General features: G+C 40.8%; 2 protein-coding genes and 1 long non-coding RNA gene across 9 annotated transcripts; 1 reads left to right on the forward strand and 2 right to left on the reverse strand.

The window, feature by feature from the left end:
• LOC127007785 (L-fucose kinase-like) lies at positions 1-11,223 on the forward strand. Of its 2 annotated transcripts, XM_050879094.1 has the most exons (17): positions 45-113; positions 497-660; positions 744-832; positions 1,369-1,556; positions 1,763-1,942; positions 2,136-2,361; positions 2,611-2,762; positions 3,204-3,343; positions 3,515-4,341; positions 4,992-5,179; positions 5,745-5,879; positions 6,194-6,376; positions 7,138-7,373; positions 7,705-7,906; positions 8,915-9,055; positions 9,247-9,456; positions 10,361-11,223. In XM_050879094.1, the coding sequence occupies exons 3-17, from the start codon at positions 745-747 to the stop codon at positions 10,628-10,630; spliced, it is 3,366 nt and encodes a 1,121-aa protein (XP_050735051.1). In that variant the 5' UTR covers positions 45-113; positions 497-660; position 744; the 3' UTR covers positions 10,631-11,223. The 2 variants fall into 2 exon arrangements, with proteins under 2 accessions (XP_050735052.1, XP_050735051.1); XM_050879095.1 differs by lacking the exon at positions 497-660 and having other exon boundaries at positions 1-113.
• On the reverse strand, positions 10,954-26,188 carry LOC127007786 (glyoxylate reductase/hydroxypyruvate reductase-like). Of its 5 annotated transcripts, none has more exons than XM_050879098.1 (10): positions 26,127-26,188; positions 20,492-20,587; positions 19,977-20,107; positions 18,845-18,927; positions 14,967-15,073; positions 14,148-14,320; positions 12,608-12,772; positions 11,992-12,117; positions 11,481-11,655; positions 10,954-11,328 (listed from the first exon to the last, which is right to left on the reverse strand). In XM_050879098.1, exons 1-9 carry the CDS (start codon positions 26,159-26,161, stop codon positions 11,537-11,539), a joined length of 1,035 nt encoding a protein of 344 aa, XP_050735055.1. In that variant the 5' UTR covers positions 26,162-26,188; the 3' UTR covers positions 10,954-11,328; positions 11,481-11,536. The 5 variants fall into 5 exon arrangements, with proteins under 5 accessions (XP_050735055.1, XP_050735054.1, XP_050735053.1 ...); XM_050879097.1 differs by lacking the exon at positions 26,127-26,188 and adding an exon at positions 23,028-23,221 and having other exon boundaries at positions 10,954-11,325; XM_050879096.1 differs by lacking the exon at positions 26,127-26,188 and adding an exon at positions 23,028-23,220.
• Positions 15,084-18,606, reverse strand: LOC127007787 (uncharacterized). 2 transcript variants are annotated; one of them, XR_007760543.1, is made up of 3 exons: positions 18,260-18,606; positions 16,503-18,100; positions 15,084-16,184 (listed from the first exon to the last, which is right to left on the reverse strand). It is a non-coding gene; the product is annotated as an uncharacterized LOC127007787 (long non-coding RNA). The 2 variants fall into 2 exon arrangements; XR_007760544.1 differs by having other exon boundaries at positions 16,503-16,566; positions 16,886-18,606.

Here is a 26,188-nt window from a genome sequence, read left to right on the forward strand (position 1 = left end):
AAAAAAAAAAGAAGGGGGCGGGGAGGGGCCAAGGGGAGGGAAGAAGAAGAAGAGGAAGAGGTGACCAGCTGAGGCCTGAGGGAGGGGCGGCGGCAGGCACGACTTCACTTCAGGTAAGGGCTGTTTGGGGCTTCACGGGGCCATGTCAAGCCTTTGTCATGCCCTTAGTGCTTGCAGGAGGGCACGGGCTGCAGGGTAACCAGACTCCCTTTAAATGAGTGTCAACAGTGGCGTCCCTTTAAATCTAGTGTCAACAGCAGCTTTTGCCAACGTGGAGGGAACAAGTACTCTGGGGCCAGCACTCTTTATATGGCTTTCCTAGAGGTTATGGGGGTTAATCTTAAGGATCACGACTCCAGACCAATATTCGTAGTAATTTAGCATGTGAAAAAAATATTATTATGTATTTTCGTATACACGTTTTACCTTGGGGAGGGGCCAGGGGGGCAAGCATAAAGTTGGGTGGAGGGGTGCTTCTTAAGATTTACCGTTATAGTTATGGGTATGGCGGGTATTTGTGGTCGAGGTGCCTCACAACCGCTGCCGAGATGCTGAGCCACCTGACTGATAGCTTATCTCAGTGGACCAGATGAAGGAAGGCAGGTTTGGTTTGATCTGAGCCACACGTGAGACCTGCATCCAGTAACTACGTAAAGGAAGGTGAATGAGTCCCTAGTTTGGCACACTCATCACATGTCGTGCATTCCTCAATCGTATCAAACTATCTTGTCTGTAATCCTCAGCATGGCCGCAGAACAGCCCAGCACCCAGCGATGGACGGCTGTCGTCCTCACCTGTGCCCTGGAGAGCCTACAGGAGGGCTTGGAGGAAGGTGAGTGGGAACGGCCACTCCTGGGTATAATATGCAAATATTATGAAGTTCATTTTACATACAGTATCATGCATCATGTACTTCAGTACCCTATTCTTTGGGGATATAAAAATGTACGCACGTATTTATACTAAGTATGTTTGAGTCCTTTTAGTATTTCCCATCACCATTGAAATAATTATTTTTTACAGTTATTAATAATTGTACGTCCAGATCCATTTAACTATCTGTAATATGTCAGTATTATTGTAATGCAGGCTTATCATTAAGTCTGAAGTACTGACAGGACTTTATGTCTCATACAGACATTTCAGGGCAGTCGGCCAATTGCTGCGAGAGCACAAGGGGAAAAATGTTGTTATATAGATGCCTCATATTTCTGTACATGTCTTAGGAAGTTTAGCTTATGGGTGGCAAGTATTCAATTATATTGCTTTATATAATTAGACTCCATGTTCCATGATGCATCTTGCATGGTACAAGCACAGCAAAACTACATCAGCATTAATTTCTCACACCTGTACTTTTCCCATCAGAGTGCCACAGACTGTCAACTGGTGGGCTGCTACCAGACCATGACCTGCTGGTGGTGGCAGTGGACCCTGTGCAGCCTGGGGACCATCAGAAGGGCAAGCCGGGCCCTGGTGTTGGCAGTGGGGGTGCCACAATCAATGCTGTGTTTGTGGCAATAGAGAGACTGTCAGCCCAGCTCCAACACACTACTGTAAGTCCTGCTATTCCTTTTTTCCATTATTTCCTGACTTGTCTCACAGGATATTATATTACTGTTTATGGCCATAGAGAAGAACTGGCAATAGCTCTGGCTCACCACAATGAAACAATAGCATAAGTTTTTACATTACAAGATCATCTTGCCCAAAGCTACACTACTAGTCTGAACACAAAAATATCTTAACCTTCATGCCTCAGGTCACCACTGAGCTGGTCTATAACAGCCGCATCCTTGTGGTACACGTGGGCCGCATGTTGCCGCACTGCCCCGGCGGTGCTGCTCTCCTGCGTGTTGCCCCCCAGCAGACCTTTGTGCCTCCCCATGTGCAGGTCACACCCCCAACCCTCCTGCAGCACACACTGTGGGCGGCCACCAAGGTATGGAGGGCCCTCGGTTTGTTGAGATCAGTCAGTCATAGCCAAGACATGCTCTGAATGCTAGTTTGACTCTCCTACAAATCCCCCAGAATTAATGATTGATGGTTTGTTTTTTGATTGACTTAAAATTAGAAAATATTGACAGTAAAATGCATGATTTTCCCCAAAATCTATGAGGCAACTTCATTTACAGCTGAGTGAAAAAACTCCCAGTGGTGTGTGGGTCACATCTTTGGACACATTCTTGCCATGTTCCTCTGATGTGGTTTGCCCCATCCCTGCCCCCGGGCCTGATGCCGGGGCTGTGGTGTGCACGGTTCAGGCGCCCCTTGAGTTGGCAGCTCAGCATGGGGTAGTTCTCAAGGGGGACAGTCAGCATATTAACAATATGGTCTACAGAATGCCCTTGGAAGACCTGAGTTAGTATGGCCTGAGATATTTTAAATTTCTTCCATTGATTAATATCCATAAATCTTTTTGATTACCCAAGCTCTTTATTCTTATGACCATCACTCTGATTTGTGTAAATGTGTTGCAGATCTATAATTTCTTAGTATTATATACAGTTATAGCAATATTTTGTCACTGCATTTTGGAGTTATGAAAATCCAATAAAAGATGATGTTTAAGCCTTTTTTGTGATATCTGACCAATTTCTGTGCTTTCAGAGAAGACTTTCAAGGATGCAACTGCCAGTGTAATATCTGGTGCAGTGTACCTGAGTCCAGCCCTCACCGAGACACTGCTGGGGCTGCACACTCTGCCGCCCCTTGACCGCTGCACCTACTATGGCATGGACAGTGGTGTGCCTTCCCTGCAGGTACTCTTGGTGTTTGCCTAATTTGTCTATACTGTAGTAAATGCTTCATCCCTAATATACTCTCTTCACAAAGTCATTTTCATCATATGCCCAAACCATCCCAGATTACCTCGGTTCACTCATGCTATTGCCTACACTTTTCTAGTTTTTCTCATCAACTTCACATTAAAAATTCTTCCATATACTTATTCTGGCTCAATGAGTAAACCTGTACCCCCATAACTCCTGCAATCATCCCTAATTCCTTTTGCCACAATGATGGCCTTTCTCCATTCTTCTGGTACCTTGCCCTACTTATCCACAACATCTACTTGACAATTTAATTTCCATACTTAAAAATTTTTTGCTGTTATGTCATCAATGCCATGGGCATTTTAGACATAACTGAAAACATATACAAATATCAAAGTGTATTATATATAATTTTCTTCCTTGGTGAAGGTGTCGCTATACTTTGACTTGCTGCTGCCACTGTGTAGTGATGTCAGCTATGAGAAGTATGTGAATGGCCACTGTGGGGCCACCTATGCTCAGGCAGAAAGCTACTCTACTCTGTACCACCAGGAGTCACACTTGGCAAGGTTATCAACTGCTTGACAACTCTTTATTTACATCGTTTTCTGAACTGAAAACAATGAACTGTCCTAAGGACTCCTTTCATGCAAACTGTTTAGTGCTAATAATTTTTCATAGATAATTGCCAGCTAACCCTCATTGCTAGTGCCCTGAATGTCTTCTGTTTTATCTTTCAGGCTCCAGATATGGAAACAGCTGCAAGGGTTCACCAAGGCTCTTGCTTGGCCACTTGGAAAAGTGAAGCATCACTATTTGGCAAAGAACCTGCCATACAAAGATTCAGTTTTGCCTCTGCTGCCCCCTGTCAGTATCTCTTATGGTGATGAATCGAAGGATGACAGCTCAAACATTGTTACCATAAATGCACTGCTCAGTGGGAGCATTACAACCTCCGAAGAAAAGGTTTACATCCTTGACTCTTGGCTCGGCAAAGATGTCTCCCTGACCTTAGCTGGTCCATGCTTCTTGAATGGCCTGCAGCTACATAATTGTACTGCCTCCCTGACACTTCCAGGCGGGTGTATGTGGCAGCAGTTTGCAGGAGCACACCATGACGTGGTGACCTGCTACGGCTGGACAGACAGCATAACACAGCTGCATGAAGAAGCCACAGCAACAATATTTAACACCAACTGGTCAGTTTTCTTTGCCAAAACTGGAATAGTTAAAGAAGAGTTGTGGGGAAATCCAGGTGAGGTTCAGGACCTTGTATCTGCAAAATTGTTTGTTCCTGATCTATCAGTTGTAGAACAAATGAGAATGCTCTCAGCCTTGGTCAGAACTGTATGTGATGGTGAACAGGAAGAATGGAAGTCCAAAATACATATGTGGAGGGCTTCCTCCAGAGTTTCACTGACTGAAGTCATGTTCAGCTGTGATGTGAAGAAAGTAATCAGGACAAGAGAAGTTATTTTCCTGGAATGCTTCAAGGAGTTCTTGGTCCGGACAGCTGATGACCTGGGAGGAATGTCTCTTATTCCTTTGTTCCAGTACTTTGTGACAAGTAAGAATGTTTTGTTTCCTATAGGCACAGTTCATATCTAAGCTAGTTTTGAAAAGCAATGGACTGTATTGGCTATACAGGCAGCGCCACATGTGGCCACTCAACTCAAAGCCATCCTTTCCATAGAGTTCAAGTTACCTATAGACTAGAGTGCGTCTGAGGCTGTCTCCGGGATACACGGCCATGGTGCTGCCATCGCGCCAAGCCGATGATTGCACACACTTCACTCCTACCCAATTTGTTTTTCTCCATGTCAAATAGTAGTCAGGAAATTGGGTAAGAGTAAAGTGTGTGCAGTCGTTGGCTTGGAGCGGTGGTGGTACCAAGGCCCTGTATCCTGGAGGCAGCCTCAGATGCACTCTAGTACAGAACTTGAATTCTATGGAAAGTACTGCTTTGACAGTTCACCAACTGGCCACATGTGGCGCTGCCTGTATAGCCAATACGGTCCATTCAGGGTATTCATAAGAGTTAGGAACAGCAGCATGAATGAAGTCCATGATCAGAAACAGTTTCTCCCCATGGCAACAGCACTGGTAATTTTGTATGACATGTGGAAGCAATAGGTTACTGCTCATAAATTGGTGCTTATATACACATGGCAAACATCACTCCCCCATAAGAGAACTGACAAGTCTTCCTGTTCTCAGGGGGTCTTGGGTCTACCAAAGAGGTACTTCACATGCTACACATGCTGCTGCAGCTCCCCCGACCCTCCACCTCTCGGCTCTTCTGCAACATGGCTGACCTGCTGGGGTGCCTGGCGCAGGGAAAGGGTGGCCTGAGGAGTGGCCCTGCTGCCAACCCCCAGTGGAGGAATGCTCTCTTGAGCCTCAAAGTAAGCCATGAATAATGATCATGCAATTCACTACCTTTATCACCAGGAAACATGAACCACATAAGAATATCGTTGGTTGGGTGAAACTGTAAATTGTCCCTTGTAACTTATGTGACATATCTGAGCACCCTCCCCAGAATTCATCTTATCCATCCTCATTCACAACCTTCCCCACAGTGCAGACCCTCCCTTTGTTGTGTTATAATGGGAGGCATTTTTAACACCGACAGATCTGTAGTTTAACCCGGTAGCAGCGGGGATCATGTTTCTTAATGGTCCCTCTAAGCGAGAAAAATGAGAAAAAATCATCGCTTTCACAAACCATTTCATAATATATATCAAAGCATTTGTGATCAGTTCATTTATCGTCTATTTTGGGGGGTTTATATCATGGCACAAATTTGGCCTGTCACTGCTACACGTTAAGCCACAAATTTGGCCCGTCGCTGTTACTGGGTTAAGAGACCATAGCACTCCTTCACTCAGAGCAACATTACCTTTTCTTTATTTCTGAATGTTTATGATTTTTTCACTATTATTAATGTTGTCACATCTTTTATAACAGGAGGGACGGCAAAAGGAGGCAGTGCTACAAATGGAGGCTGTGTGTGAGGAATGGATCAACTCTGCCCGGCCTGAGAACATGATCCGAGCCGCCAGGCATTACGAGAGAGCATCACAGATCATCATCAGCCAGCAGGTGAAGGCTCCTTGGTGGCCTCTTAGTGCTCTGGACTCTGCATATACATCACACTTCTCTGTTTTTATTTACTAGTGCATGTTGTTTTTATCAATCCTCCAGTCTTGGAAAAAAAAAGGGTCAATGATTTTTAGATATTGACTTGTATAAGAAAAATGAAGTCGATTAATTTTTTAACAGCTTTCCTCTAATATAATTATGAGGTGGTATTTAAGAAGGAAACAAATAAAATTAATTAGTCTTTCCCTCATGAACTTTATTAGCTTGAAATCAAGGAAGGAGTTAAGTAACATTTTATATTAATTTCCTGGCAGGTGGAGACGGCCCAGGTGAACGTATCCCCGATGTGGGTGTGTCCTGAGGCGCGGCGGCAGGTGGGTGTCGGGGTGTGGGTGGAGGCTCGCTCACCCGCCCGCCTTGACCTGGCTGGAGGGTGGTCAGACACACCGCCCATTTGTTACGAGCAGGGAGGAGCTGTGCTGAACGTTGCTATAAAGGTGAGTGTTGTGTGAATGCTGTGTGTGTGTGTGGAGGGGTGGGGAGGAGAATCAACAGAAGGCAATTAACAGATTCCTTTATCCATTACTTCCTTAGTAATTTATTTTCTCTTCATTTTCTATACTGTTTTGGCTTCTAATTAGTTATATCACGCTTGTTTCTTTCAGAGAGAATTATGTTCAGTTGATCTTCTTTGCCTTCAAAGCCAAGGCAAACATTAAATTTTACCCCTTTTTGTAAATGTTTTTTAGTCTGCTGTCAAAACTCAGCCACAAATGTAGTAGTATTCACTGACACTTCATGCAACATTTGTAAACATGACCAAGTTTACCTTCATCACTCTCATAGTCCTGTGGTAATGTAAATCAAACAGACAAGGGGACATCTTGCCCTCAAATATTCTAGCACCATCCTCTGATTGTAAGGCACCTCCATGATCTAGCGGTAAGCACACCTGGCTGAAATCCGCAGGGCCAGGCTCAAATCCCAGCCCAGGCAGTCAGCATGCAGCCAACCCAGCTGTTAATCCTCCCTTTCGGGGTGGTTGATAAAAAGGTACCTGGGGAAACCTGGGGAAGGTAAACTGTGGTGACCCAGATGTTGCACTGGCCCTGTGTCCCAGTGTAATGGGTTTTCACCTACCTTAGGCTCAAGTGCTGATGTTATGGGCACTGGCTATATGCAGCTATAGTGTATGCCCAAAATTTTACCTATTCTCCCATTGTGTAACACCCGCTTAACTGGACTCTTTTCTCCCCAGATTAACAATGCAAAGCCCATTGGCGCAAGGGTGCGGTTCATCCCCGAGCTGCAAGTGGTGTGTGTGCTGCGGGACTGCTCCGGGGCTGATGTGCGGCTCACCTGGACAGAGCTGGACCACCTGAGGGACTATGACAACCCTGTGTCCCCTGGTGCCCTGGTGAAGGCCGTGCTGCTGTACTGTCGGGTGGTGGACCTCGCACTGCCTGACTCTCTGGCGACGCAGCTCAAGGAAAAGTGAGGAATAGACTGGAAGCTTTGTGTAATTCATGGGTGATTACTGAATTAACTGCAGCCTTTGTGTAATGAAATTTTCTGTGGATAATTAATCTGGTTTACCACAATCCCCCATGAATGGCAGAGGCAGTGAATGAGTTACTTTGATGTTGAATTTGCAGATAGCAACTCTCTATTCCATGTTTTTGTCAGGATTGGCTATTCTACATTTAACCTAACAATTTTGGGTAAAGCTGTTGCAGGAAGGTAGGGTGACAACTATTAAATAAGCACACTTTTTTTTCTTTTAGTGTACTTGAGCAGTGGTTGAATAATAATTTCTTTGCCTCAGTTATGGTGCTGGATTGGAAGTGGAGGTGTGGTCCAACTTGCCACAGGGGTCGGGTCTTGGGGGCAGCAGCCTCCTGGCCGGCACATTGCTGGCAGCCCTGGTGGTGCTGCTTGGGTTCCCTCCCCCGCACCCCAGCCACCTCGTGCATGCCACCCTCTGTGTGGAGCAGTGGCTCACCACAGGTGGCGGTTGGCAGGACCAGGTTTGGCATCCTGTTGTTAGGGTGTGCTAATATTTCTCACAGATGCAAAATTATTATATCTGTCCAACACTCCATTGGTTGTTGATTTGTGTTTAATGAGAAACATTTTTGTTCTCTTGGCCTAGTGATCCAAAAGGGCAGCTTGTTGCCCAGCAGCTTAGTGAACCTTTTCAGTGAGCTGTTTAAATGTTCATAAACCATCACTATATTTTGCACAATGTGAGGCAAACAAAAAATTGAGTCTTGCAAGTTGTTACTGCCACAGTCTCTTATATATAAATATATTTACAGTGCCTACATGGTATAGGTACTGATACCACCGTCCTTCTTTTTATCCGTGTGATAATTTCAGCAGGCAACTAGGAATGTCCACAAAACCCAGACATCCCCACCACCACTTGCTAAGTGCCCATGAAATTTCATAAGGGAGGATTATGTGAGCACATGTTCTCCATCATCGAGCCGCCTGTAGGTGTGCTGTATGCGCCACAATGGAGAAAAAAACATTTCCGAGAAAACAAAGAACTTATTTTCAACTTCGTGATAAAGGAAAAATGTGCAGTGAAATAGAAGAGTGTCAAGACGTTTAACAAAGGAGACAGCTCAAGGGCACACAAAAAAAGGAAACAATAATAAAAAAAAAGCCTGCTACTCGCTGCAAAAAGTAACTTGGCATCGTGGGTAAAGCAATGCTGTGGGCACTGAGCAAGAGGTGGTGGGGTTTGTCTGGCTGTTGTGGACATTCCTAGCTGCTTGCTCAAGTTTTCATACAGGTGTAAAGAAGGACGGTGGCATTGGTACCTACACCATTGCCAAGCCATACCATTTCAGTCAGATCATCTTTGTGTTCGGATCTTCTTTGCAGACACTAAATATAATAACACATGCTATGTGTGCAGGATCGGCCTCATCTTTCCAGTGGATATCTTAATTCTGTCCATCCCTTTACCCACAGATCTCTTGGCCAGATAATAGAATAGTGTTTCCATTGTAGGCTTATTTTGCCAGGTTGGTGGACTGATAGGAGGAGCAAAACTGGGTGTTAGTCACAGAGGAACACCACTCTCTGTCACCAGCTACCACATACCCATGTCACAGCAGTTCCTGGAGGCTCTAAATAGTCAGCTTCTCCTGATCTATACTGGCAAGGTACTTAGTATTGTAGTTATACAACACTTGCCACTAAAATTGTGTAGTGTATTGTGATCCGAGATAAATTTCACTAGTGAGCAGCTTATTTGCATATACATTGAAGATCATAATGGGTTCAAAATTATGAAATAAGGATGCTGTGGTAATTACAGGAAGAGAACAGGTGTTGCCATAATCAATGTTTTCAGGTCCGCCTGGCCCGTAACCTGCTGCAGACCGTGATTCGCAACTGGTACGCCTGCGACCCCACTATCACCTCCTGCTTTGCTGAGCTGCAGCGGCTGGCACTGCAGGCCGCCAAGACCATGCTGGACAGTAACCTCGAGGGTCTGGGAGGCAGTATCAGCAGCTATTGGAAACTCAAGAAAATGGTTGCATCTGGTTGTGAGCCAAGCATGGTGGGTTTGGACTTTGGATGGCATTCAAGTTTGCCTTCCTTGCTACTTTTTAACAGTACAGTCAAACCTCAGTTTACGAGTGCCTTAGTTAATGAGTGTTTTGATTTACGAGAAAAAAAAAAATCACAAAACATGCCTTGGTTTACAAGTAGTGACTTGGTATACGAGCATCCTGTTTGTACCAAGAGTGGGGATATGGCTATATGGAGGCCGTCGGGGTTAAATGTATATGTCTCTCCGAGGAGAAACCACAGACTCTGGCCGGTGGACAGCTCATGCAGGGGAGGGGAGGATGCCAATATTGACCGATTCTATCGGCTCATCCGTTACATGGTATTGGGAGTCTAATACCGAATCACATTTGGTGTAGAACATCTCTTCAGTTTCACACATCGCAGTAGAAACGCACACTGCAACAAGCCCAGTGTGTGTCACTCACATAATACGCTCATTGACAAGAGTAACCTCAGCCACGAATGGCTGCAGTTGGCCGGAGATGCCTATAGCTATGCCCTTTGACAGGCATCATTGCTCATGCCGGACCAGTAGTAGCTATGCCCCCCCACTGCTAGGCCTCCTCATCTCAGAGAGTCCCACTGTAACCACTTTCGGCCGACTGAGCTCATTCAATAGGTAGGGTAGTTGTAAATCCTCCAAGAGACTCGTGACATTAGAGGATGCCACACACAGAGCCCTCCAAAGGTTAATCCTGGGTTTGGTTCTGTGGCTTGGTGCCATCTCTGCTCCTCCCTGGCCATCCCCAAAACAAAAAGAGGAGCGTGCCCCCCAGCGTATCCCATGATTGATTGATGTGTTGCAATTTAAATATTCTTAAAATGGAAATACTGTATTAGTACAAGTAAACCAATATGCATACATTCTTCAAATCAAGGTTCTTCTACAGGTGACCAAGCTGATGGCCTCCCTACAAGACCACTGCTACGGGATGTCCCTGGCCGGGGCCGGGGGTGGAGGCTACCTCTACGCCCTCAAGGCCAACAGTGCACCCCTGGACCAACAAGTGTGTCTGGATGGACTCACCTGTGATGCAGTGGAGGTGGACCCAGACGGTTTGGAGATTTGGGTTGGGGGAGAGAATGTGTGTGACAAGAGCGTGGTGGAGGACACACTGACGCACGCACAATGGAATGAGCTGTTACAAAGATGCAGTTAGGCAAGGCGGCATGATTTATCTCCTGGTGCCTTACATGTGATAACACTGTGATTCCATGAGTGCAATGCATTCATGGAAAAATATTGCACCTAACTGCTGGTCAGATGTAATTTTTTAACATTTCAGAAAGTTATAGTTTTATTTTTGTTAAGTTTTATACTATTTAGAAGCAATAGCTTTTTCTGCTAAACAAATGAGTGGGAAGAGAGAACCCTTCTTGAACCTAATAAACTGTGACAGCAAATAAAACAAACTGTACGATGACCAAGTCAGTCTTACGTGTAGTCCCCGCAAACAAATATGAACATATTGAAAGGAGGGCATGAAAGGCAGTCTTTAATGTTTGAATTTAACATCAGGTGGTGATAAGAGGCCATGAGTAGGCTCTGTACAGGAGAATACAGCCATAAAGATCCTCCTGTATACCCATTACCCAGCTGCCAGACAGTATAATCTTAGTAAAATTGTTTATTTACTGTATGCAATGTCAAGACTTTACTCTTAAATTAAAATTACTTGATATAAAGTTTGTATTTATGTAAATAAACTTCATTAATTTGAACAATTTTGTATAATAAAATATATTCATATACTGACTTGTGTCACTCAAAACCTCATGAAGTGCCCCTCCATTACCAGGGAATGGCCAGAAAGTTGCCTCTTCAATGCTACAGAGGTTTATTGTTCTTCTGGGCCTGCTGTGGGGAGAAATAAGAACTGCATAAAACTGAAATAGAAATGTAAGGACTGGTTATAAAAAAAGTTGGCATGCAGCTTTTTGGAACCCCAGGAAAGACAAGTAATTTTTCACTAATACTTGGGAAGCCATATCAGCACCTTCCCCCTGTACCTTTCCGACAAGCAGCAGCACCGTCATGAAGCCCCATCTGCCTAGCCTGCAGGCAGTCAGCAGAGGCGGGCCGGCAAGGGCTGGTCCTCGAGGCCGGCAATAATGTTGGCCGCAGTCAGGGTTGCCATGTCCTCCCTTGTTTGTGTCTCGGCACTCCCAATGTGTGGTAACAAGGCTACGGAATAAATATTTAAGCGATCAACTAAAATACCCATGAAGAAAAAAAGGGGGGTCGGGGTTAGTTCTATTTACATGATATTTAAAGTGCAATAATAATTCATTTTAATCATACTGAACTTAGCACACTATAACTTCATATTTACAAACTACAGTCATCCCTATATTTTGACTGAGGCTACATATGGAGGCTACATTCCCTAGACCCCAACAAAAGTGCAAAATCCACAACGGGTTTCTATTCGTCACCTTAAGAGCTGTACGTGGCCAAAAAACTAGCTTTGCACTGACACATACTCCACAACAATAAGGATGCCTGTGACACATGACTTACTGCAGTTGGGAAGTGTGGTGAGCTCATGGGTGGGGGGCAAGGGCTCCGGGGTCATGACGTCCAGTCCTGCGCCGCGAATCTGGTTGGTCTTCAGCGCCTTGATAAGTGCCTCCTGGTTGATCACACCTGGGAAGTAGTCTCATTAGGGGTTGTCATTAATCATTTCAAACCCTATTATTGTTTGCCACAGTGAAAGCTTACCCTGTACTCCCAAACTCTTGAAGAGAAAAATATTGCACAACATTTTTTCAATCCTCCCCTTCAATCCCTGCCCATACCACTCCTCCTTGAAGGCTCTCCCACAAACCACTTTCATCAGCACTGCCACCTCCTTATTCTTAACCTCGTAGCAGCGACGGGCCAAATTTGTGCCATGATATAAACCCCAAAAATAGATGATACATAATCTGATCATAAATGCTTTGATATATATTATGAAATGGTTTGTGAGGGGTGATTTTTTCTCATTTTTCTCGCTTGGAGGGACCATTAAGAAGCATGATCCCCGCTGCTACCGGGTTAAGTTATTACACCTGGTCACTTACTAATTAATACAAACTTGTGTACAAATAATTGGTATGCATAAAACAGAGACCCTGACTTCCCATGCATTTACCTCCTCTAGATGTGTTGACAATGATGGCCGTCTTTTTCATCTTGGCGAAGGCAGCGTCATCGAATATTCCCTGAGTCTCCTTATTCATGGCACATGTCACCAGGATGAAGTCTGACTGACGCAGCAGCTCGTCAAAGGAGACAAACTCTGCCCCGAGCTCCTCCCCTGAAGGCAAACAGGTTGAGTCAGTGAAGATGCATAACAAGAATGGTGGTGAATGCCGGTGTCTTTCACTGGGAAGTAACTCCAAGATAATGATTTATGTACAGTCAAGCCTCGGTTTACGAGTTTAATTCATTCCGGAATTTTGCTCGCACACCAAAACACTCACAAACCAAAACAATTTTCCCCATTGAAATTAATGTAAATTCCATCAATGCATCCCATATATCAAAAAAAATATTTATATAAAAATCAGCATCCTCCTCTCCCCTTCATGAGCCGTCACCTGACAAGGGTTTATGGTCCCTCCTCGAAGGGACATAAGTGCTTGACCCTGACGGCTTCCATGTAGCCTGTGTCCCCACTCGGGGGGGAGGTGACAATAAAAAAATTAAAAAATAAATAAAAAGTAAAAATAAAAAAACAGGATGCTCGTATACCAAGTCACTGCTCATAAACTGAGGCAGTTTTGGGGGATTTTTTGCTCGTGGATCAAAACACTCTCAAACTAAGGTACTCGTAAACTGAGGTTTGACTTTATTTGATATTTGGCTTTCAGAGGCAACTCTACAATTCATCATTATGCTCTGGCAGATGTGATGCAAAGAAACATTTAATATTCGTTCATAGTGCTGATCAGGTCAGTTCCTAACATCAAACATTACAGAGGTAAGGAATAAAGTCCAAACTCATACTTCGTGAGCATATTAGTGACATTAAGTAGCAAAGTAAAAAAATCATGTTATCAATTAAAAAATATACTGGGCAGTAAAGGGCATTTTCCAAAGTGCAACATATTCCCTCTTGCCTATGCTGCTGACAGGTTACTAATTTAATGGAGAAAAGCTACTCTCCCCTTGATTAAGTATTTCGGAGGCAAAAAAATCAATTTTATGATACAAACTCAATCCCAGTTCATGGCAGCTTCTTGGTGAGAGAGGCAAAGCTCTATTGTAACTCAAACAATTCTTCAATCACTTTTTAGCAAGTGTTTACCTGTGATAAGCAGATGCAGTCAAGTCTGAATGCATCTTACTGGTACAGCTTACTGCTGCATCTACATATTATGAACCTGCTTGATCACCTTTCATTAGTTAACCCCTTGAGTGCAGATTTCCTACAGGAAGACATCACCAAGCTACAGGAGTGGAACAAAAAGTGGCTGCTACAATTCAATGAAGAAAAATGTAAAGTCATACACCTTGGGAGGGGAAATCCAGCATACCAATACCACACGGAAAACACTCCACTATCTACCACAGAGGCAGAGAAAGACCTGGGAGTATATATTACCAGGCTACCAGTGAAGGCGAAATCTATGCCAATCACAGCGGACAGGTTAAGAGTGCCAGTAAGAGTAAACAAGAGCATTCCTTACCCTCCTTCTTGGGGCTCCGTCCTGAGTATATAAACTTTTGTACACTGAAGCCCTGGAGGCGGCGCACCACACCCTGGCCTATCCTGCCCAGGCCGAACACCCCCACAGTGGACCCCTTGAGGCCCCACCCCGTCATCCACAGTGGGGACCACGCACACTTGGCCCAACCACCGCTGTAAGGGAAAAAGGACCTTTTCAATCTGAGGACAGCTGGAGTGTATCTAAGCTTACATGATCAAATCTAGAAACAAGCAAATGGTTGACAGGCGAACAAAGGCTTTCAGTCTGCCGCAATGCAGATTTGTTCTTTAATACAGCTCTGCCTTCTTTAAGGTTACACACTGTGGCCTTAATATTTTGTTTAATACTGGGAAAAGAACATTTATTGCCAAAAGGATGATGTCCACTTTTTAGTATACATACACATGAAAAAGTACATGCATTCTCTTTAGGCAAATTACACACCTATATAATGAAATGATAAAATATCCCCTGAGGACAATTATACTTATTTTGTTTAATTATTTATTTAGTTATCTCTTTGTGTATTAATTTACCTTATCATGCATTCATGGTTGGTTGATGTCACCATGGCTGTTCAACATTTACATGGATGGTTGTATGAGAAAAGTCATAGTAAGGGAGTTAGGAGTATGACTAAAAGGGAGAGGTAGAGAGAAGTCCAAGGTGGCAGGCCTATTTGCAAATGATAATGGAAAATTACTCTCCTCACTTCTTAACTTATTATTATTACTATTATTTTTCTCATAGGACAAGACTTGAGCATCGGCCCTTGAGGTCTGCTAGTCAGTCTCTCACTTGAGCAGTTCGCTGTGAGCCTCAAACAGGCGGCGTGTGGTGGCCAGCAGCAGCGTGACAGTGAGCTCAGCAGTGGCGTCTGTCAAGACCCCGGGGGTGTAGCCAACCTGGGAACGGAGGGGCAGACAAGGGATTGGTTGATTGATTGGGGTGGACATTCATGGTGCAGTGCCAGAACTAAACAGCCAAGGGATATTTTACATGTGTGACAAAAGACCATCGTCAGCTTTGTTTTCATTCTTTTCCCCCATAAGCAAAAGGGAACTCCTGCATTTGAAAACAAACTGTTGCATGAAAAACAAACTCCTGGATTAAAAACAAGTTGTGAATCTCTTGTACTTCATCTAAAAAGAATAAGTGATACATAATTTCCTCAGATGATAAATATGAAAACAAACCTGCATTCTCATCCTTTTAGTGTAACTTTTCATACTTTTAAATTTCTTATTTCTCATAAATTCACTCTCTATACTTTTGTGCATGAATTAGGTATACATCAACATCTCCCTCTCTCTTGGATCCTTTTACCCTGAACATAACTCAAAGCTCTGGCCACACTTGCTGCCATGAGTTTCTATCAAGCTTTAGCATCAGGGCAGAGTCATGCAGTGGGTGGCCTCTCCAAGCAGGTGAGTGGCAGTGCATCTCACTTAGAGTTGCAAAGAGTGGGAAAGTTTAAAAAAAAAAGGAAGTTTCTGGGAAAGCCGGGGATATTTTTAAAAATTTTAAAATTTTCACATGTGTGTATTTGTATTAAAAACAAACCAATTTTAGTTGATATAACTATTAATCAAAAAGTTTTAAGCAACAAAATATTGCATTTCCACTAAGTTAGATTATGTTTAAGGAACTTGCAAACACATGATATCCAGACACCTATAGCAGAAATTAACAAAGAAAGCCTTCACTGTGTTATATATATAGAAAGTCTCATTTGGTAAGGAAGAATAGATGTTTTTTGAGTCAAGATGTATGGTAAATTTTTTGCGGTTTTGTTAGGTTATGTTAAGTTTAGGGCATCTTCAAACACATAATACCTGACAGTTTATGGCACAAAATAACAAAGAATGACCTCACTCAGGCAGCAAGGAAGAATATATGATTTTTCAAAGTCAAGATGTTTGGTAACTTTGTGATTTTCTTAGGTTAGGTTAAGTTTGGGATGTTTTTAAACACATGATAGTCAGCAACTTATGAAATAAATCAACAAAGAATAACCTCACTTTGTTGTATAGAAAGTCTCATTAGTAAGGAAGCATATATGAATTTTCTGAGTCAAGACCTATAGTAACTGTTTGAGGTTTTGTTAGGTTAAGTTTGGGGTATCTTCAAACACATGATAGCCAGCAACTTATGGAATAAATCAACAAAGAATAACCTCATTTTGTCGTATAGAAAGTCTCATTAGTAAGGAAGCATATATGAATTTTCAGTCAAGACCTATAATAACTGTTTGAGGTTTTGTTAGATTAGGTTTAGGGTATCTTCAAACACATGATAGCCAGCAACTTATGGAATAAATCAACAAAGAATAACCTCACTTTGTTGTATAGAAAGTCTCATTAGTAAGGAACCATATATGAATTTTCTGAGTCAAGACCTATAATAACTGTTTGAGGTTTTGTTGGGTTAAGTTTAGGGTATCTTCAAACACATGATAGCCAGCAACTTATGGAATAAATCAACAAAGAATAACCTAACTTTGTTGTATAGAAAGTCTCATTAGTAAGGAAGCATATATGAATTTTCTGAGTCAAGGTCTATAATAACTGTTTGAGGTTTGGTTAGGTTAAGTTTAGGGTATCTACAAACACATGATAGCCAGCAACTTATGGAATAAATCAACAAAGAATAACCTCACTTTGTTGTATAGAAAGTCTCATTAGTAAGGAACCATATATGAATTTCTGAGTCAAGACCTATAGTAACTGTTTGAGGTTTTGTTAGGTTAAGTTTAGGGTATCTTCAAACACATGATAACCAGCAACTTATGAAATAAATCAACAAAGAACAACCTCATTTTGTCATATAGAAAGTCTCATTAGTAAGGAAGCATATATGAATTTTCTGAGTCAAGACCTATAATAACTGTTTGAGGTTTTGTTATGTTAAGTTTAGGGTATCTTCAAACACATGATAGCCAGCAACTTATGGAATAAATCAACAAAGAATAACCTCACTTTGTTGTATAGAAAGTCTCATTAGTAAGGAACCATATATGAATTTTCTGAGTCAAGACCTATAGTAACTGTTTGAGGTTTTGTTAGGTTAAGTTTAGGGTATCTTCAAACACATGATAACCAGCAACTTATGGAATAAATCAACAAAGAATAATATAATTTTGTTGTATAGAAAGTCTCATTAGTAAGGAAGCATATATGAATTTTCTGAGTAAAGACCTATAGTAACTGTTTGAGGTTTTGTTAGGTTAAGTTTAGGGTATCTTCAAACACATGATAGCCAGCAACTTATGGAATAAATCAACAAAGAATAACCTCACTTTGTTGTATAGAAAGTCTCATTAGTAAGGAACCATATATGAATTTCTGAGTCAAGACCTATAGTAACTGTTTGAGGTTTTGTTAGGTTAAGTTTAGGGTATCTTCAAACACATGATAACCAGCAACTTATGAAATAAATCAACAAAGAATAACCTCATTTTGTCGTATAGAAAGTCTCATTAGTAAGGAAGCATATATGAATTTTCCGAGTCAAGACCTATAATAACTGTTTGAGGTTTTGTTAGGTTAAGTTTAGGGTATCTTCAAACACATGATAGCCAGCAACTTATGGAATAAATCAACAAAGAATAACCTCACTTTGTTGTATAGAAAGTCTCATTAGTAAGGAACGATATATGAATTTTCTGAGTCAAGACCTATAGTAACTGTTTGAGGTTTTGTTAGCTTAAGTTTAGGGTATCTTCAAACACATGATAACCAGCAACTTATGGAATAGATCAACAAAGAATAACCTCACTTTGTTGTATAGAAAGTCTCATTAGTAAGGAAGCATATATGAATTTTCTGAGTCAAGACCTATAGTAACTGTTTGGGGTTTTGTTAGGTTAAGTTTAGGGTATCTTCAAACACATGATAGCCAGCAACTTATGGAATAGATCAACAAAGAATAACCTCACTTTGTTGTATAGAAAGTCTCAATAGTAAGAAACCATATATGAATTTCTGAGTCAAGACCTATAGTAATTGTTTGAGGTTTAGTTAGGTTAAGTTTAGGGTATCTTCAAACACATGATAACCAGCAACTTATGGAATAAATCAACAAAGAATAACCTCACTTTGTTGTATAGAAAGTCTCAATAGTAAGGAACCATATATGAATTTCTGAGTCAAGACCTATAATAACTGTTTGGGGTTTTGTTAGGTTAAGTTTAGGGTATCTACAAACACATGATAGCCAGCAACTTATGGAATAGATCAACAAAGAATAACCTCACTTTGTTGTATAGAAAGTCTCATTAGTCAAGACCTATAGTAACTGTTTGAGGTTTTGTTAGGTTAGTTAACCGGAGGGCGGCATGTGCCTTAATAAGTGTCACTTAAACAATCCTGCCTACGCCACCACCGGGCTAAGGGACTTTCACTAACAGCCCCCTAAAACTGAAGTCTAAAGAGGTAACAATAACCTCAGCCTCAAAAAAAAAAAAAAATAAATAAATAAATAAAATAAAATAAATAAAATAATAATAAATAAATAAATAAATAAATAATAATAATAATATAATAATAATTAATAATAAATAAACAAATAAATAGAAAAGCCAAAAGGCACCATAGACAAACTTGTAAATTTTTCTCAGTCCTCAAAGTTCCTGAAAATTCCCCCAAATCTCGGGAATTCTACAACCCTAGTCTCACCTTAATGTTGCGCTTCTTGATCTCGTCCATACTGAGGTGGTCATAGCCGACAGACATGGTCCCGATCACCTTCAAGCTCGGCCCTGAACAGTGCGGGAAATCTATAAACACTCACCTTCAAGAATATCATAAAGTAACGAAGCTCATGATAACGGTAATGAAGATAAAGAGGTTAATGAAGTGATGAATAAAACATAGAAGTAATGAGGTTTATGATATTGGAACTGTCATTTTTTGTCATTTAGAGCATTAGTAAAAAATGATCAGTGAAAGAAATATATCTAAATTCACCTTTCAAATAATCAGTGAGTTTGTGAATAATAAATACCCTGTCTTCTTATGAAATATGCACACAATAATTGGTCAAGGAATTACTACCACCATTCACTTTTTGGTTGTAATTTTAAATGCTGTGTATGAGTAAAATATTATAGCCATTGTGTAAATTGTATACCTAAGTAACTGGATTGGCAGCTTAGCGGACAGTCTTAGAAGTGAACTGTAGTAAAAGAGATAAGACAAAGCAGCAAAAAATAGTTATAAGAGTACTATTGGTGCCATGGAGCCACTAGAGAAAGGAAAACAAAAACAAACAAACAAACAAACAAACAAACAAGAAAGAGGTAAGCTTCGTTCCTTGGCAATACATCGATACACAGGTCCATATTATTAAACCCTTCAAAACCTAAGTACGTCTGTTTAAAAAGGCTCTCGCAGAAGTCGTTTCCATGGGTAATTTCACGACTCTAGCAGCAGTTTGGGAAGGATTCTATGCCACGAACAGGAAAAACACTCAAGGTAACCTGACATATCTTTTCTGCGGCCTTAACCCCTTGACTGCGGATTTCCTACAAGAAGACATCACCAAGCTACAGGAATGGAACAAAAAGTGGCTGCTACAATCCAATGAAGAAAAAATGTAAAGTCATGCACCTTGGGAGGAGATATCCAGCATACTAATAGCACATGGGAAACACTCCACTATCCACCACAGAGGCAGAGAAAGACCTGGGAGTACATGTTACCAGGCTATCAGTGAAGGCCAAATCCGTGCCAATCACAGTGGACGGGTTAAGAAATCATCATAACTAGAACCTGAAGCGCCGGACACTACGAGTCACAGTGGTCTCACCTGCAGCGTCAAGCAACTCCTTGTCGATCTTCTCCGTCAGCAGGCAGTAGAGGCCGTTCGTCCCGGGAATCCTCTTCAGCAGCTCCTCGCGGGTGATGGGGGACGACATCTTCCACACATCCACCTCACACCTGCCGGGATACACAGGTGGATGTTAGTTTGTTAGTTAGAAGAGATACAGAGGGAGAATGAGATATATAGATAGAGAGAGAGAGAGAGAGAGAGAGAGAGAGAGAGAGAGAGAGAGAGAGAGAGAGATGCTAAAGCCACACTATTCTTCTGATTTAGTACTGTAATAAGCACTATGTCCTAACACCTGACTATTCTTAAACCAACACAATACTTGTACTTGTGAATCTTTAGCTGAAATCTTACTAAATTTACTGTAATAATTCAAAGGGAACATGTATATACAACTACTGCATCCATTTATACACTACTCCATACTCCACGTTCTTTATCGACCTACCATCTCCATCACTACTACACAACCACCCTTGACCTGACACACTTACTTCTCCTTCAGCATGACGAGGGCCTTCTCGGGGATGTCAGCCCTTGTCACCAACACACGTGGCTTCGACATGTTGACTGAAGACACTGCAAACGCCCTGGAGAAGAAGTACATGCGGGTATTAGGAAAGGTTGTTATCATGTCTGCTACACAGGGGAGGGGAGAGGACCAGCAAAGACTTGGATTGTATAGAGAAGGGGTTCTGGGCAGATGAGTGTGATTTTTAAAAGCCATTTGTTTATAAGAAAGAATAGGTGGCAAGGGTTTGGTATAGCTGAGGATGCCACAGAGAGCAATAGCATGGCCCTCTATTTTGGGGTGAAGTGTGAAAGTAAGACAATGGCATTCCTAAGAGGTGGAAAGGAGACAATACCTGATCATGATTACTGGTATTGAAAGAGGTGCAAATTTTATCATAGTCATTTTGTAGCATAATACAAGTGCTAAGTAGAAGTAGATAGAGAGATGCTTTATGCAATTCTACTAAAAATTATTTATTAAAACTTACTTATTCTCCTATTATTCATCTTAAATAACACTTTTTTGTTACATATTCCCAAAATTGCAAAGTAGGATAGGAGTGTATTTAAAGCACCACTAAGTTATTGTTTCACATATTTCTATTCTTCCAATGTTTAATGGTTACAATTCTATGGAAAACCTATGGAAAGTAGTTGTCAGGCAGTGCCCCATACACTCCAACTGTCATCTTGTCTCTCCACTCCATCCACAATCTTTGCTGTCACTCTTATCACTCAAGGGAGATGGATGACTCTGCATGATAGATTTGAGAGTTGCAGCTGATGAGGTAATCATTCTAAAGTACAGAAAAAGTACTGGTCATTCCCCATACACTGAGTAAAAAAGATGCAAATGCAATATCACAGAAAATCTTCATACCAAACAATTTAAAAAAGTGAAAGGGATTATAAGAGATCAGAACAACAAAGGACAGCAACTGCTTCTTTAATATTTGCAAGTCCTCTCCCCCCCCCCAAAAAAAAAAAAAAGAAAGTGATATGCATACTAATAACCTATTTCTAAAACCACTTGCTTTCGGTAAAGTTAGTTATGAATGACTCTGAACTCTATCTCCTTTGGAAAATAGTTTGTGCAAATTATGACATTTTATGGCTACCCAATCCCAATCAAGTAATGTAAATGAGATAATACAGACATTCATTTTCCTAACCTCAAAGCCACACATGCCCAGCTGGGACATGAAATTGGAACTGGTTCACAAGTAAAAAATTACCGTCCGTTATTCCACAAAACAAGTTACCTAACACCAATGATTTAGCAACTTTGCTCCACACAATTAGTACTTAGGCCAATAAAGATGCACATAAGTACACCTGTTTATATAAGCTCTCGTACAAGTTATGGTGATTTTCATGGGCAGTTTGGGGATCTCAGTGATAGTGTCATGAAGCTTCTACATCCTCAATGTACCCCCCCCCCCATGAGAACTTGACAACGCTTCTCTGTAGCCTTGGAAAATATTTACAGTAAGAACCTGAATAACTGAGGATGCAGGTCTTAGCTCCACCGGTTGCCATGCTGAGCTCATTAAGGTGCCACCATTGAGGCAGATAACAAACTTACCCATACACATTGATTCTCATATTCTTTTAAGGAAATACATGTTTTAGTTATATATTGACCAACGTTGAGGCAGTGGACAAATTCACCCTTTCACATTAATTCTCAGTCTTATAAGGAAAAACTGATTTGCATATTTTTATTCTACTTATGTACGTATCAAGTTTGCAGATGGATTGGATGTTTGCTGAACCTATTTCTGAGGTAAACTGGTAAATAGCTTGTTTATTTAAGCACCAATAACACATCTATGCAATACTGATAACGAACACCTGTTTACGGTCACAAGCAATGAAGCACACTGATTACAGCACCACTCCATTACCTGCAGCTAGAAGGGACTTAGAAAATACCTCTAATGAAATAATGAATCATTATCCACCTGTCACCCTATTGCCAACCCCTGGACATTTAAGTTATAGTCTCACTTAATGAAACACACTAATTACCTCACTGCTTCATTACCTGTAGATTAAGAGACTAAGAAAACACCTGATCTGATGTAATCATTTTTCACACGTCACATTATCCACCTGTCATCTTGACATAACACTAATTACACCACTAACTCATTACCTGGGAATAGAAAGAATACATGAAACACCTGTAATGCACTAATTAACCTTTTCACGTCTTGTTATCCACCGGTCATATAATACCACCTAATTATGGCCACACTTAACATAGCACAACAATTACACCACTAACTCATTACCTGGGAACGGAAAACATACAAAACACCTGCAAAGATTTAATTAACCTTTTCGTACCTGTCACATCACCTGCCCACCTTTATTACCTAGTCGAAGGATGGTAATTATGGTCACACTTAACATTGCACACTAACTCATTACCTGGAAATAGAAAGAAAATATAAAACACCTGTAACGCCCTAATTAACCTTGCCGCACCTGTCACACCGCCACCTGTGTTACCTGGCCGCACGGAGGTAATTAAGAGCCCAGGTGGGTGCAGAGTGTCTTCCCTGAGGTGCCGGGGCCTGGAGGGTGCTGGCGAGGGTGACGCGCGGCCGTGACACTCGCCGGAGGAGGTGTAACATGAGCACTTACAAACAGGCGTGACGGTGTGCGGCGGGATGATAATGGAGGTGATTCTTCCTCTTCTTCTTCTTCAGTCTTCCTCCGCCATTCACCGGCCATTTAGGAACCAAGTGTGGAGCTGATTTCCTTCATTTCGTACTTTTAGACCCTTTGAATTAATACTTTTACATTTGGCACATATATTTACTCACTTTACACCTATTTCTTGTACTCTAGTTTATCATAATTGTGTTTTAGTAAAGATATTCGTGTTTGTATCCACTTTTAGCGACCTTGCCATGTGGAGCAGAATTTCCTTTATTTCGTACTGTAGGTGTTTTTGATCAACGTTATTGCCTTCTCTTAAGTATTTTTTACATAACTTTACTTTTCTATGCAGTCACTTTCATTATAATCGTGTTTTCGTAGAGATAATTCTGTTTTTGTATCCACTCTTAGGCGACCTTGTTATCACCTTGCCAAGATGTACGATGCTCTAGATTTTCATTCCCTTAATTTCACGTAAACTAAACCAACACTCACTTGTCTTACCCCATCTGCAACTTTAAGGGTATTTCTTCATTATTATCTCTTCTCTGTATATCTTTTATATCCCAATTATCCTTAGAAGCCAGTATACATTGGTTAACAGCAGAATATGGGTAGTTGGCAGCCCTTAACTTCATCTCCAGCTGATTTGTCGGGCACGTGATAAAACATACACTTGTAGATTGATTAGTGTACAGGTGAACACGACTTGCATCTATTCCACGCTTCCTTTCCTCTGTTTTCTTCATAATTAGCGAGAAAGAAGAAGGATAGTGGGTTAGGACTGTGTTGAAATAAGGATAGTGGGTTAGAACTGTGTTGAAATAAGTCCTCTGGTTACCTATAATGGATGCGATAATACAACTTAGCATAGACGAGGTTATATATCTGTTTTCTATTTCATGTTTCTTTTCCTTCGCTTCTTCATCATTAGAGATAAAAGAGGATAGTGGATTAGGACTCTGTTGAAATAAGTCCAAATAACCTTAAGTTGAATGAGATATTAATACGTAAAAAACATTAGGCAGATACAAGGTTATAAATGTAGAAATATAATTATGCCTCCGTTTCTTCATCAATGGAAAGGACGTAGAATGACAGTGGATGAAGACTGGGTTGAAATAAGTCCTCGTAACCTAAAATATGAATGAGATAATATAACTTTTTAAGGAAGACAGACGAGGTTACATATCTGTTTTTCTATTTCATGCTTCCCTTCCTCTGTTTCGTAACCACTGGAAAGAAAAAGTAGAATGTTAGTGATCTAGGAACGTGTTAAAAATGAGTAACCTAGAAAATAAATGATAATACAAAGGTTAGGAAAATAAAGGATAATACAACTGTTAGACATAGACATGGTTATAAATGTAGTGTTTTATGTATATTTAATTACTGCCTTCGTTTCTTCATCACTGGAAAGAAACATGTTAGTGAATTAGGATACTGTATTTAAATAACATAAATCCACATAACCTAAAATCAAATGAGATAAAACGACTATTAAGCAAAGACGAGGAGCTAAATCCACTTTTTTATTACATTGCTTTATTACTTTATTACATTATTTTATTGATTTTTTATTACATGTTTATTTTCGTTCAAGCTTTTGTCGAACTGCTATCAGATATACTCGTGTCCCATAAGAGAGAAAGTCATCGATAGGCAGCCATTAAGTAATCAGGTATTCGATAACGCAGAGGAGAGTTAGGTAATGCAAGAGGATATGAATAGACTACAAGAGGACTATAAGAGGCTACAAGAAGACAAAATACTAGAAAAAAAGCAATACAAGACTTTCCCTTTCATTACCTTTTCATTTCTTTAATTAACTTTTGACGTTCTCGACTGACCACCTCCTCCCGCGGTCCCTTTCGTAAACAAAATCACAACGCTTCTTTTATAAATCTAACTTATTAATATCCGCTACAGTTTCAGGTTAATGATTTAGTATGATCTTTGCCGTCTCGTTCTAGGGTATTATTATTATTATTATTATTATTGTTGTTGTTGTTGTTGTTGTTGTTGTTATTATTATTATTATTATTATTATTATTATTATTATTATTATTATTATTATTATTATTATTATTATTATTAGTAGTAGTAGTAGTAGTAGTAGTAGTAGTAGTAGTAGTACAGTAGTAGTAGTAGTAGTAGTGTCATTTTTATCATTATTAACATTATTATTCCAGTTACCTCGCTAAGAAAAGGGCAAGCATTAGAAAATCAGCTGCAGAGGCGGTGACTATTCTATTATCTTCATGCCTGCACCCGTGAAGCAGCCGGCGTATAGAATGGCACTGACCACAGGATGATATATGAGCCTAATGAAAAAAGAGACTTCTATTAATACCCGCCGTCACTTAAGATTTTTAATAACCACACAACACACTGCGAGATGCCAGAATTAAATTACTGACACGATGATTGGTTAATTAAATACGTGAGGATGCATTCATATATACCTCATTGTTGTCACCTATGTCTTTTTTTTTCAAGACTGAGTTAACCCCAAACTGTTCTTTATTAACACATTTTAAGGTGTTAAGAAGAATAGTAGATACTGACCATGCCAAGTTTTATAACATAATAGGAAGAGAAGGAAGGGAAGGGAAGAGAAGGAAAGAAAAAAACTGAAGGACAGGTTAAGGAAGTGAAGGGAAAAGAAAAGAAGGGAAGGGAAAGTTGAGGAAGTGAGAGGAAGGGAAGGGACCTACGATATTTTCTACTTTATTTGTTATTATTTACTTATTTCTACGTTCTTCTTGTTTATTACTATTTGTATTTCTACTAAATATGCCTTTTCTTCTTTATTTATGCTCTTCCTTATTTCTACGTCATTGTTTATTTGTATTTGGATTTGGATAAAGTCAAGCAACACCAGACTGCACGATCTAATAAAGGCTGTGATGGATGCAAGGAGGTGGAAAAGGGATCGAGTCTTACCTTACGTACACCAGTCCTTGAAGCCTTGACATCATCACCCCTGCAGCGATCACAACACATCG

The sequence above is a fragment of the Eriocheir sinensis genome, chromosome 36, assembly GCF_024679095.1.
Source record: "Eriocheir sinensis breed Jianghai 21 chromosome 36, ASM2467909v1, whole genome shotgun sequence".
Lineage (NCBI taxonomy): Eukaryota > Metazoa > Arthropoda > Malacostraca > Decapoda > Varunidae > Eriocheir > Eriocheir sinensis.